The following is a 12801-nucleotide window of genomic DNA, read 5'->3' on the forward strand; positions in this document are numbered from 1 at the left end:
GATTATTATATATTTCTGCTCGTGGGATGTTTAATCTCTATTTTTCGTACATATAAAAAATGTATTTCATGCAGGCCGCAACTTTTCACGGTATCTGTCTTGCATTATCGGAGTTTATTACATACGGCATTGTTTATTATCACCCTAAGTGACGTGAAAGCATTTCCTATATGCGTGATTGATATTTTCTTCGCCAGTGATAAATTACAAACAAGTAACATTACTTGACTAGAACTGGATGAAATTTTATTTCTTAAGTTTTATATATATATTGAATATTTAGCTAATTCTTTATTTATACGTCTTCGATTAACACAAAGATAAAAAATAGATATAGATAAAAAATGTAAAGAGCTGTAAGTGAAATGTTGATGAAACTTTAAAGATTAGCATACTGTATTTGTGATAGAAAGAAGACAAGTTTGCCAAGCGTGTTTTCACATTTAACAAAATCATATTTATTATTAAATATACAACTCATATAATATCAGCCGATGCGACTACAATCATTATCACAGCATTTGCAGGTAGACATTCGTAATGTCAGTCTCTTAACGAAATAACTTAACAAGAATTACTAATTATGGTCGTAACGTTACACAGTCGATGACTTTCGTGCTTTCGGGCGCAACTAACTAGCTTTTCAATGTTCGTGTAGGTTCGATTTACACAAGAGTATATTTTTCAATAAAAACATTTGTTAAATCCCACGATGCTGTTAAGTTATACCATATTCCAAGCTGTTAGCGTACCACATCTAACAGGACATGGCTATAAAGCTGCACAATATCGTTATTGTTAACTAATTCTACTTTTTATATTACTTTACTTGACATTTCTTTAACGTTAAAGTATTTCTATAACGTTCGTATCTAAACAGATATATTCCCAGGGAACACCGAGCATCTGTTTCATTGCACTTATGTTACAGATTCTCACTCAACAGTGTAAATGTGATATAACACATGTTGAGTTACATTGTTGAGTGAGAAACTGTAACATAAATGCAATGAAACAGATGCTCGGTGTTCACTGGGTTCCGAATAAGAAATGCAAATATTTCAATAACGCGATAAATTAATAATTATTTTGCAAAATTTATCTCTATTTTCCTCCTGAAATAGGATAGATTAATTGAATACGAAAGAAATGTATGAAAGCATAAATAAATGCAGACTGCCCTCATCTCTGAGATCTTATTTAGAGATGTCAAATTCAATATTATGCATATTACATAACACAAAATGTTCTTATTTATATCGAAAAGATCTATTAGAAAAAAAGTTGTTACGAGTACTATTCGTTAGTGGAAGTAATTGATATCACAATTAGAGTTCAATATCTATATATATATATATATCCCTCTACAAAATATTACCAAAAGCAGTTAAGATGCTAACCGAAATGCATGAAATATTTAGAATAAAATATAACGTAAAATATCGATAGTTGAATTTTTAGTGTTTTTGTAATATTATAGATGTAAACTTTGTATTTAATACGCCCAGAGGGTTGACGAAATTTCCTAACTTCTCGTAGTAATTCATTGTGTTTTTAGAAACGAAATTAACAATACAATTAACGACATAATATCAAAGATTTCATTCGTCGGCAGACTTCGTTAGTTTGTCGAGGCAATCATATGACTTCGATTGTGTGACATATCTGCAACAGAAAAAAACTCTTCGTTAGAGACACTTTATATATTTATAATCATTACCCTAGTGGAAAAGGCTAGAAATGGATAGAAAATCTGACATCCATTTCAATCTCATTTCAGTTTCATTTCTTGAACCCTTTTTTGACATAGAACGGAACAAAACCTTTTTATTTGGAATTAAGAAATTCAAATGGATTGATATTTTATCTATTATTAAGTATATAGAAGAATAAAGTATTGAAATATATTGAAATGGATAAAAAGTTTCGTTTTGGCATAGAACAGTATTGAAGCAGAGTGTAATTGAAATGATTCGTTGCAATAGAAATATTTTCCAGAATTTAAGATTAAAATGAATAAAGAATTGAAAAGTATTCAAATGGATAAAAATTGTATGCCATTTCAAGAGTTAAAGAAGATTGGAATTGAATTTGGATTGATTTATATAAAATTTCTATTCCCGTTAAAACAGAAATGATATAAATGAATTAGAATCGATTCAACTGAATAGAATTTCTATCCCCTTCTATCCTGTTCTATCCGCTATTTCCACCAAGGGAATCAGAATCGTTTAACGACGCTGAGAGCAAGAGGGAAACGAAGATGGTAAATAGGGTTGTCATGGGTCGATTGTTAATAAAGCAAAGCGAAAACTAACCGTGTTAATAATTAAATATTAATTTAAACTGCATGGTTTGCATGACACAACCGTTTATGCGTGGGGTCTCTTCGGGCGACATGAAGTATCAAACTCCCAGCTTTGGCACTCTTGAATGTCTGCAACGCCTTGGCGTGCGTCAGCCCGTCCAATGGGGAGCCGTTGATCGCCAAAATTTCGTCTCCTACTCTCAAAGTACCTTTAACATTACAGGTAAACTACTGCAGACATTGTTTCCTTCCTATATTATTACGTCGTATCTCTTTTTTGTTTTCATTTTTAACTCATTCATTTCATTTTTTAAACCGTTAATGTTCCTCTGTAAAAAATACAATACCTTCCTCCGCGGCTTGTCCACCGGGCATAATATCCTTCACAAAGATACCCATGCGTCCTTTATTGCTGTCCACGCCGCCCACGATGGAGAAGCCCAATTTCTTCGGTGCGCCCTTTTCCAGTGCGATCGTTAACAGATCGAGAGATAAACTGGACCCTCGTCGAACTGTGGGCGCCTCGGCGCTTCGTTTCCTCACCACCTGGAACTTCTTCATACCCGTCATCTTTTGGAAACCGACGGTCGCGTCGTCAACGGCGATTCCGGCGTTCGTCGAAGAGGACGCATCGTCGGGGGGAACTGATAGCGGTCCGATTCTTTTGCTCTTCGAGATCCACGCGTCGGGGTCGCTTCGCGTTCGCGTCAAGGCGTTGCCCCACGTGTCGCCGATTTCCTCGCCGAAGGCCGGATTCGGTTCTCTCGCGATTTGCAGCTCGACCGTGCCGACGCAGCTCCGCAAGGCGTTTCGCGCCTCGATCATCGACATACCGCGTATCCTGCGTCCGCAGATTCGAACGATCTCGTCGCCGATGCGGAATTGCTTCGACCTAGCCGCTTCGCCGTTGGGATCCATCTTGGCGATCACGTAGAATGGTCTGGCCGCCTCGCACCGTTCGACCGAAATACCGAGACCCGCCGCGTGGTTCACCGTCAGCTTCATCGTTTTCAATTCGCGTCGTACTAGAATCTTGTTAACGACGGTGACGGGCTTAGTAACGGAAGCGATAGGAACCGAGGGCTTATCGCTCATTAACACTTTCTTCGCCGCGTTCCTCGTCACGCCCAACATGTCCAGTTCTAGGGTGGAACGTGATCTCTTTGGGCTGTAGTATCGCAAATGATTGGTCATTGCATCGGACAAGGGACGGAGTTTGTTAGCCGGCGGACTATCTTTACACGGCGATGCGGCGTGCTCCAGGAGGAATAATACGCTAGGGCTTGAGCATTTTCGACTTTTCGACCTCTTGTCCTTGAGTAAATTCTGAAATTTCGCCATTTGAGATACGTTAGAGTGATTTTCCGGTGTTGCACAAAGTTTCCTCTCGTCGGAATCGACTTTCGTTTTGGCGTCGTCTTTCGCTGCGGCGACGACGCCACGCGCATCAGCATCGTCACATTGCGGTGTAACGTCGGGATCGTTACGGTTGGTCACTTGGAGCTTCCTTAAATCCTCGCCGAGCAGAGCGGATGTCGTGGACACTGCTTTTATCAGAGCCTCGCGAGACTTGGGCAACAGGTCTGCTTCCTCCTTGGAATAAATTCTCGTTAAATCTGGCTGGTACTCTAGAAAATCGGCGAAAGTAGCTTCATCGCAGCTATCCGTGTCGCTGTCCTCCTCCGACATCAACGTGGTTTGAGTTGTGGTCGAATCATCGTAGGAGGGATTGCTCGCCGCGGCAACGGTAGCGGCATCAGCGGCGTCGACCTTCTCGATCTTCGAGCCGCGCGTTTCCGGCAAACGTGATGCGGCCGCCGCACCCGCGTCTTTCTTTCGCAAGATACTACCGAACAGCGACGCGTCAATGCCGCGATAATCGTCCGACGTTACCGAGAAGCTGCGCGGCTTCAACAAGGGCGGCACCGCAGATTTTTCGCTGTCCGGCGAATCCGCGCCGGCTCGCGTGCTATCCGAATCGTAGCCGCTTTCGTCGCAACCTATGCGCAGATTGCTCAGCAGATCTTCCAGGCCAGTCAGCGAGCCGGCGGATGATCCTTGGGAATTTCCCTTAGCCTCGTTGACACTCGCGTTACCGGCAGCTCGATGATCAGACGTCCGCGTCGGGATTCGGCTCTTCGCCTTCCCCAAAGACTTCGAACTCGCGCTCGTTCCAACGTTCTCCAACGTTTCCCTCGTGAGCATGTCGCCCTGGCGCGTCTTCAGGATCTCGTGATTCTTGAGTATGTCATCCAGGAGTCGCTGCTGCTCCTGGAGATCATGTATGCTGCGACTCAGCTGCAATTTCTTTTGGCGGAGGAACATTTCCCGGTCGACCCTAGCGAACTCGCGATCGTCGAAATTCTCGGGGCAGATACCTCGGAACGGCAGCTTCCTGATCGCTCCCTCGCTGAGAGTTTTCTCCATCGGGTAATGGCTAACGTTGACCGCGTCCTCCTCCTGTATTGTCGCGCTTCTCGCAGAGCTCTTGCCGTTAAGAGGATGATCGCCGCCGGTCCTGAAGAGATTTCTCAGCGACTCCACTCTGGGAATTCTCTTTGGCCTCGGGAGTTCGCTATTTCCCTAAAAACGTTGATTATTCAGGATGATATCTCTCGGGGGAAAGAAGCATTATTCGACGCGTTCTTATTGTTAGCTGAGGCTGAGGCGTAACGCCAAGCTACCGTTATGTTATTGTGTCTTTACGTTTTCTCTCTCGTTCGAGATTTCGTCCTGGCCGCCTCTCCGATGTGGGCTCCACCGTCGTCGCCGGCGCGGCACCGAGAGCAATTCGGAGCTGTCCGACCTCTTCATTTGATCCCACCGTCGTCCCATCTTCCGTCCCCACGTTGAGATTCCTTCCGTGCGCGGGGCAAAGGTGCAAATCGATTTTAAGATGTCAATCAAGATTAATCCTATCATTGTTACTGCTTCGCGCGAGGTTTACGGCGCGTTACCGCTGGTACCCTATTACAGTCCTACCTTTACGAGTCAGAATAGAGGGGTCCGCCGATTCCTTCGGCGCGCCGGTGTCTTCCTTGACCGGAGGGGCACCTTCCAGCCTGTCGTCTGTCGTCGATTTCTTCTCCGATCTCACGGGCGCACCGCTGCCGGCGTTATTCGCAGCCGCGACGTCTTGGGATATGGGTACGGCCGAGACGAGCTGCGGACTCGTATCGGCCGTGTAACGTTTGAATAGACGCATCGTGATGGCGCGCTGCAATTAAAATTATTCGCTAACTGTAGCATGGATCGTGATATGCCTTGAAACAGGCGGAAATATGGGTAATGAATTTCTGCAATTAATGATTACATATTTCTAATAGCTGCGTAACTATTGTTTTTTTTTCCATTAGCATTTACAGTTGGTGCCCATAATGTGAAAGATTAGACCGAGAGAAGCGCTTCTGAAATTTAAAGATCCTACGGTATCGGCTACGGTAATTTCTACGGAACACCCTGTAGGTATAGAGCAAGAAAAGCAAAGAAAGGAGAGAAACGTGGAAGAGGGAAAGGTGGAGGCCCCGCGAGACAGCCTCGGACTTCCTTGAAAGGTTTGTCGTCGGGTGACGTCAGCCATCGTCCACAAAACGGTCGCCGTCGCGCATGTACATCTGTCGCTCGTCCATATGTGTGTTCCGCGTTTTTGAATAAAAAAGGAGCGAAATGAACCGCGAGGAGAGCATCGCGGGTAGGTAATCGGACAATGAACCCGTTTACACGTTCTCTTCCTCCTATTGCTCGTGTGGGTTTTTTTTTCGCATCGCGCCTGCACCGCGTCTCCTCTCCCAGCGCGATTTGCTCCATCAGGAGTTGTCTCTCGCGTCTGCTGAACGGATGTAATTATGTGTTGCACGTTACAATACTGCTCGGCGAGAGGACCGGTGAGCGAAGGAACGAATAAGAATATTGACGACGACGTTTGGCAATTGATAAAGTTTCCAATGTGCAGCACGAGTTTAAAACAAAACCCGTTATCGTGCTATTATCGCGCTGTTGTCTAAGAGAGGTTGCGCCTGCGTAAACTTAAGCTGCGGAAACTTAAGCTGAGAGCATTGGTCGAGAGTATATCTGGAAGAGACTGAAGTAACGGTTGATATCTCCGGTACGATCTACAAATTCGACGAGTATGCGGACAGCGAGAATCTACCTGGTCTTACGAACGGGCCGGACAAATTTCTTCGCTCCGGCGAAATTAATATATCCGTGTTTACAATTGTAAAAGTGCAAGCTGAGTTTTCAGTCATCAAGCTATGGCGAACGGACAGGAGTCGCCAGCGATTTTTATTTCACAATTCTCGCAGGCAAGGGCAATTTTGTATTTTATTCTACAATGCAAAAGTATTACATTGAACTGTTATTGAGTCACAGGGAGCTACTTCGAAGTTGTTAGCATAGCGGAGCCAGAACGAAGTCCTAATTTGGGCCTGGATTACGACACAGTCTCTTCATTTTCCGACGAATTTGAGGCTACCAAATATGGTACGTAAAATTAACGCCCGCACAAATATATGTTACTTATTCGTATATATATATGTTGTATTGTTGCATAACGTTTTGGTTTTCTGCATTTGTCCAACCCTTATTCTATATCAAATTTCAGCAGGTAGACTTTGTAACAACAACCTTGTTGGTGCCTTACCTTTTGCTCTCGATCTTTTTGTATTGCCTTTTCTTTCACTGTACCTCTTTTGCAATCAATTAAAATTAAATATATATATATATCTATATATTTTTAATTTTAATTTATATATTGCTGATAAATGCGAAATAATCCGTGTAAGCCTAACAGGAACTCTAGTCGTCGTAAAACTATATTTTCAATGTAGGAGACTTAACGGTTCTGCACCGTAGCCCGAAAGTGTGTGTTATTTGCTTAAATATACACGGGATTTGTATAAAGTCAGTACGTACAAACGTATAAACAGAAATAGAGAGATGCGGGTGTCCGATAGGCTCTTTGCAGGGCTCGCTCTTTCACGTCTGCGCTGTTAGGCACACCTGACTCTCGACCAGCTATGGGAACCTGCCGTGCCTTTCGGGAAGCGTGCGGTACGCGCCAGGGAGCAGATGTCCATTGTCCTTGCGAACGAGGGACAACAGCTACCCATCACCCTCATCATTTCATCGATTATACCTCTGTATAGCTCTGTATAATGAGAGACCGCTAACTACTTTTCTTTCTTTTTTTTTTATACACACACGTATTTGTGTTTAGGGGTCTGGTTCACAAAATCCGGTTCTCGAATATGGCTCGGCTATGTTCTCGGATCTGAAAAATACAAGTTCGATTTGCGCGCGACGCGACGGGCCGGTCGAAGGTGGGACGAAATCGGTGTCACGCAGCAACGTAAAATGCGGCAAATATCTCGGCCGTTCGACAGATCTCTTTCTCTCTTTTCTCTCCTCTCCCTAAAATTGCCGTATCCCTCTCGTATATATTTTTTTTTGCTCTTCACCGAACAGCGTACCGTAGAAAGTAAAACTATCGGCCCCGAGGCCGCGTGTCCTCGAACGCGCCGGTCTGGCATACATACGCGATTAACGCAGACGGATCGTTTTCCGAACGAGTTGTGGATTGATAAAAAAAAAAAAAAACTGTCGATCGTTACCACACTGAAAAAAATATCCGATTAGATATAGTCCGTTAATTCAATGACACAGTAGCAAACGCCTAAACTCGATTAAATTGTATGTCCTGTGAAAAATGTGATTGGTTTTTCGATCAAGTTTTATCGGTGACTGCATTTCATCGAAGAAATTAATTTCCATAATTTAATCGGACAACTTAATTGGACAAATTAACCAGTGGAAACACTCTTTTAGGACCGGTTGCTCCAACCTCGTGGGTCTGGTTTTTCATTTTCTGGCTAACTGCTAGCTAGAAGTTAGTCGATTCTCTGTTTCTTCTTACACGGAGAGAATTTTCTCTTAAAATTTGCCCTGAAAATCATGTAATCGTGGGACAACATGGCATTTTGAAGAACTTTATGAATTCTTGGAAATTTTACCATACATTCTACTAGTAAAATTTCAAAAAAAAACTCGTAAAATTCTTCGAAATATCACGAATTATCCCACGATTACACAATTTTAAGGAAAAACTCTCTCCGTGTAGATAATAATATAAAAAACATAGGACGTCGAATAACTGGTTAACAGTTAACCAGGAAATGAGAAACCGGGTCTCGGTAAGTGAAATTATATGTATGTCTTTGTTTTTCTTTCAAATTAGACAAAGATAGACGTACATACCTTTGGGAAAATATATCTTAGAAAACCTTAAAATTTTACTTTGAAAAAATAAGAAATATGAAAAGTAAATTTAGACAGTTTTATTTAAGATGAACTTAAAACTTACTTTAAGAATTTAAATCAAAACTTTAAGAATTGTGAAAGGTATAATGATTTATGATACCGCGTTTTCTTCTCACGAGAAAGTGCTTTGCCGTGTGGCCCTCTAGCGGGAATTTCGACAGGCTTGGCTATCTACAAATTACTTTAAGTGTCCAAAATTACTCTAAAATTTCTTAAGTAAAGTCTTAGATTTGAAAGATTACTTTAAAAAATTTCAATTTTATTTGAAGTAAATTTGTTCCAAGGGTACAATTCAACTGTTAGCTCATCAAGAGGTTGAAAAAACCGGCGCTTAATCGGCTTATCTAATGGAAATTTTTCTCAGTGCACCAGTCAAGGAGAGCCGGTTAATTAATTTCATTAGCAGACACATTTGCAACACAGCCGTACAGTTTTACTGGATACATTTTTGTCAGCGCATTCAAACTACAACTGGAGAAAAATTGGGCGAAGTCGGTGCGCGATATTAAATTCGTCCTCGCGACGCGACGCGAGTGAAAATGACGGGGGTCGATATATAAATGCATGTAATCATGAGTACCGCGCGGAGGGTAAAAAACGCGTCGCACCTGCGCACCCTCGTGTTCTCGCGCGAGGGGTAGAAAACTCATTTGCCAACGCGCCATTATCCTCGCGATTAAAATTTTACAGAGTAGTGCATTAATGCATATGCATTGGGACGTCAAGGTAAAATTTCCAGATATTCTCCCCGCCAATCGCGCGAGGAATCCCTTTGCAAGTACTTACACTTATTTAATTTCCCGGCTGTCCGTCCAAGTGTTAAGAGGGGCGTGTTTAATCCGGCGGAATAAAGCGGGCGTACTGCATAACTGTAATGCATCTCGCGCATCGCTTACGATCTCATACCGTTATCTTGAAATAGGTGAACTCGCGGTGCGTACACAGCGCGCTGCGTACGTCTGACAGTTAATTACGTTGTTTGTATTAACATTGTCGATACGATCGCACGAAGTGGGTTACGCCGTGACTCGCGACATTAAAGCCCGCCGCAAATGACGCCCCGGGTGCTGCTAGGGGAAAAAAACAACACTTGCGATAGATTTTACCGCGTTTGTTATATTCGAACGTTATCACACCGACGACGCGTGCTGCTTTATTTGCTGATGCGATGCTTGTATCGAGTCGTGGAGCATTTATCGTATCAATGTGCCGTTTGAAGGCGCGAATATGTAATATCGTTACACGCGATGTAACGATATTAACGATATACAGCGTGCAATACGTAGCGTAATGTATGACGTTGGTAACGCGATTTATTCCGTATACGCACTTGGCGCGAGCCGTGTACGCGATACACCGTGAACATCAAGGTACCGCCGCTTCTTGGTCACGGATCATTGCCACAGTGAAAGGGTTAACGTTATTCAGGCATTCGCTCAAGTATATTATGAGAAAAATGTAATGATACGTCGTTAATAACGCCGAGGATGATCTAGAAAGCCTTGACCCTCGCCCGCAATATAATACTGATGAATAATAATTACGTGAACTTGCATGCTTATTTACCGCGTGATTTCTAACTGTGAAGAGTACATGCACGGGGAGAAATTTCCTTTAAAATTTATCTTGAAAATCATGTAATCGTGGGACAACACGGCGCTTCGCAGAATTTTATGAGAGCTTTTTGAAATTTTACCATACCATTTCTCTAGTAATTACACTTAGGGCCGACTTTGCAAACGTCGGTTAACTGTTAACCAGAGTTCAGTCGACTCCCTATCTTTTTCTATCTTGTTACCTAAGAAGAGAGTCAGAGAATCAATTAACCTTCGGTCAACTGACTGCTAATCTGTGAAACTGGCCCTGTATACATTTTGTTAGTAAAATGTGTGGTAAAATTTCCAAAAGCTCTTCGGAATAAATTTTAAGAGGAAATTCTCTCCGTGTATATGTATAACATGTGCATTTAGCTTTATGCACTGCGGCCATCACAGTAACTCGATACCAATTGTTTTATGTCAACGTATTTTTTTTAAAGAAAAATCAAACTATCTGCAAAAGTTTGTAGATAACCAGTTAGCGCCTGCTATCCGCGAGCTAACTTCACTTCAAATAAGTGTGTGACTAGAGATTCTCGATAATGAAATTAACAAGTAAAGTAAAAGGTGGGCTTTGAGTACGACGCAGTTAACAGTGCAATTAACGTAAGTTAACTTCCTTATTTTTACGTTGCTTGGTAACTTTAATTTCTTTAAATTCATCCTACTCGTCGCGAATTTGACTCGGACGAACGTTAAAGTTTCAGGTGATCCCGTAAAGCGCTTCAGTACGTTCCTCTGTACAACAGGGGATCAATTCCGTGTCTTGCACTATGGTGAAGATGCTAAAAGTCTCTTTCCAAGTGGCCGAATAGAAAGAATGCTAAGAGTGAGTGGCTTTGTCTCTTTCTAAAGCTGTACGAATTGAGAACTGCGACGATCGAAAATTTTGGATTATCCTTCTCTCGGCGCCAATTTAGAATCTGAACAAACAGAGAAATATGTCGGGACAATAACAGATACGTTCTGACTCTTAGCTGGGCTAATATTTATTTTCACGAGCGAGGTACCGTAATTTGTATCGCGGGTAGAGACGATTTAGTGGAATAGATTTATCAATACCGAAATCTTTAGTCAAATCGCAAAAGCGGCAGTTTCTGGCGTAGCATCGTAGATACGTGATTTACGTATACGTACACTCCAAGATTAATGTGTCGGAGTTCTAAATTATGCGGAACTGGCTGTGTACATGACGTTTGTATACGTCAATGTCCTCTGAGGAAGCATGTGTTGATATCTAGCGAGCGTTAAGCGCGGCTGAATGTGAACCAGCGAATAGCAGACGAAGCTCTCCAATAGTATAGCTCGCGCAAGCGATGAATTCCCTCGCATAATTATGCGACTGTAAAAATTACCCGATTATTCCGGGCTAAGTGGAGAAAGTGGCTCCGTTAGTCGATTTAACGTAACATCGTCTATCGACAGGTGAGACTGGGTAGCGCAGAGGTGCCGTGTGTGTGCAATTGTTAATTACGAATGTCCAGATGATAGAGCAGGCGGAGAAAGAGGGGACAAAGGTACCGCAGACAGACGTGCGAAGACTTGCCTTCGATCAGAGGACGTTATCGCTCCTCGACCGCGCGTACGTGGTCCCGCGGATGAGACGGTGCGTCATCGGCGAATCTCCGCGATCCGGATCTCTCGGCTCCGATGTTAAATTTTACCCGGGTTCGCGCGAACCCGGAAACTAGCGCGCCGACGAGCAAAACGTTCCACGACGGACTGCTATATACGACCGTCCGTATCGCGCCGGTCCGCTTCGGAGGCGACTCGCGAGGAACGATGCACCGATAATCTGCCACCGGCCGACGAGAGGGAAGAAGCCCCGCTCGCTCGCTCGGGCCCCGTACGAACGTTCACCAGCAGGACTCGCTCGAAACTGCCGGTATCACGAGAGCAGCGATTACCTGTGGCGCTACCTGCACGGGGATACGATCCCTTTACCTCTCCCACTCTCTTTACATTCGTCCGTTTCTTCCCTTTGACCATTATATTAATGACAATGCCCCGCAAGAATGTTAACTGGTAGCGATAATGGCGCCGTTCTTATCTCTTGTCCGAGCAACCTTGGACTCCGTTAACCCGCAGCTCTGTTTCGACGGGGCGGATAACGAGTAACGCTGACAAACGGCGGCGCGTTCGATGGTGATAAGAGAGAAGGGAGCTTCCGGGGCTCCCCCGAAATGCCGACGAAACCGTGGACAGAATCCGGACACGGTAAGAAGCGCCGGTAGCGCTATTTTCAGTAAAATTATCGCGTATCGCTCGCACTCCGTGCAAAGAAGTCGAGCAAGTGTGAGAAGAACCTGTGGGGAGAAACAGGTTCTAGATTCATTCACATCTCTCGCCGAGGCCTTGAGCCGGGCAAAAAGCGCTCTCTCTCTATGCGATTCCTACATAGACTCATCTTGTAATCCGCCATGGCTACTGGCGAGCTGAGAAAAGCGAGAAGCGAGCGGTCGCGCGGACGCAGGGTGTCCGGTCGAGGGATACAGCCGGGGGGAGAAGAAAAAAAAATCTGGTTTCTCTCGTTGCGGCAAGACGCCGACGTACGCGTCGGCTATGAGTCGAACACCC

The 12801-nt window shown here is 43.8% G+C and overlaps 1 protein-coding gene across 4 annotated transcripts; it reads right to left on the reverse strand.

Annotated features, from left to right (window-relative positions):
• Nucleotides 1-434: 434 nt before the first annotated feature.
• On the reverse strand, nucleotides 435-12193 carry LOC105566176. Of its 4 annotated transcripts, none has more exons than XM_012019968.1 (6): nucleotides 11771-12193; nucleotides 5291-5525; nucleotides 5015-5166; nucleotides 2656-4891; nucleotides 2370-2517; nucleotides 435-1665 (listed from the first exon to the last, which is right to left on the reverse strand). In XM_012019968.1, exons 2-6 carry the CDS (start codon nucleotides 5511-5513, stop codon nucleotides 1602-1604), a joined length of 2823 nt encoding a protein of 940 aa, XP_011875358.1. In that variant the 5' UTR covers nucleotides 5514-5525; nucleotides 11771-12193; the 3' UTR covers nucleotides 435-1601. The 4 variants fall into 4 exon arrangements, with proteins under 4 accessions (XP_011875358.1, XP_011875359.1, XP_011875360.1 ...); XM_012019969.1 differs by lacking the exon at nucleotides 11771-12193 and adding an exon at nucleotides 9413-10202; XM_012019970.1 differs by lacking the exon at nucleotides 11771-12193 and adding an exon at nucleotides 7223-7843.
• Nucleotides 12194-12801: the final 608 nt, after the last annotated feature.

Source organism: Vollenhovia emeryi, unplaced genomic scaffold, assembly GCF_000949405.1.
Source record: "Vollenhovia emeryi isolate VEMERY1.0 unplaced genomic scaffold, V.emery_V1.0 DF939146.1, whole genome shotgun sequence".
Lineage (NCBI taxonomy): Eukaryota > Metazoa > Arthropoda > Insecta > Hymenoptera > Formicidae > Vollenhovia > Vollenhovia emeryi.

Bases quoted from the DNA above. Each gene is read 5' to 3' on its own strand.
- LOC105566176 (XM_012019968.1), bottom strand. From the start codon at position 5,513: ATGCGTCTATTCAAACGTTACACGGCCGATACGAGTCCGCAGCTCGTC. The intron at 5,167-5,290 runs GTAGGACTGTAA...CGCGCACGGAAG, and splicing joins CTCTATTCTGACTCGTAAAG to GAATCTCAACGTGGGGACGG. The intron at 1,666-2,369 runs GTTGTGTCATGC...TTTCTGTTGCAG, and splicing joins AGAGACCCCACGCATAAACG to ATATGTCACACAATCGAAGT.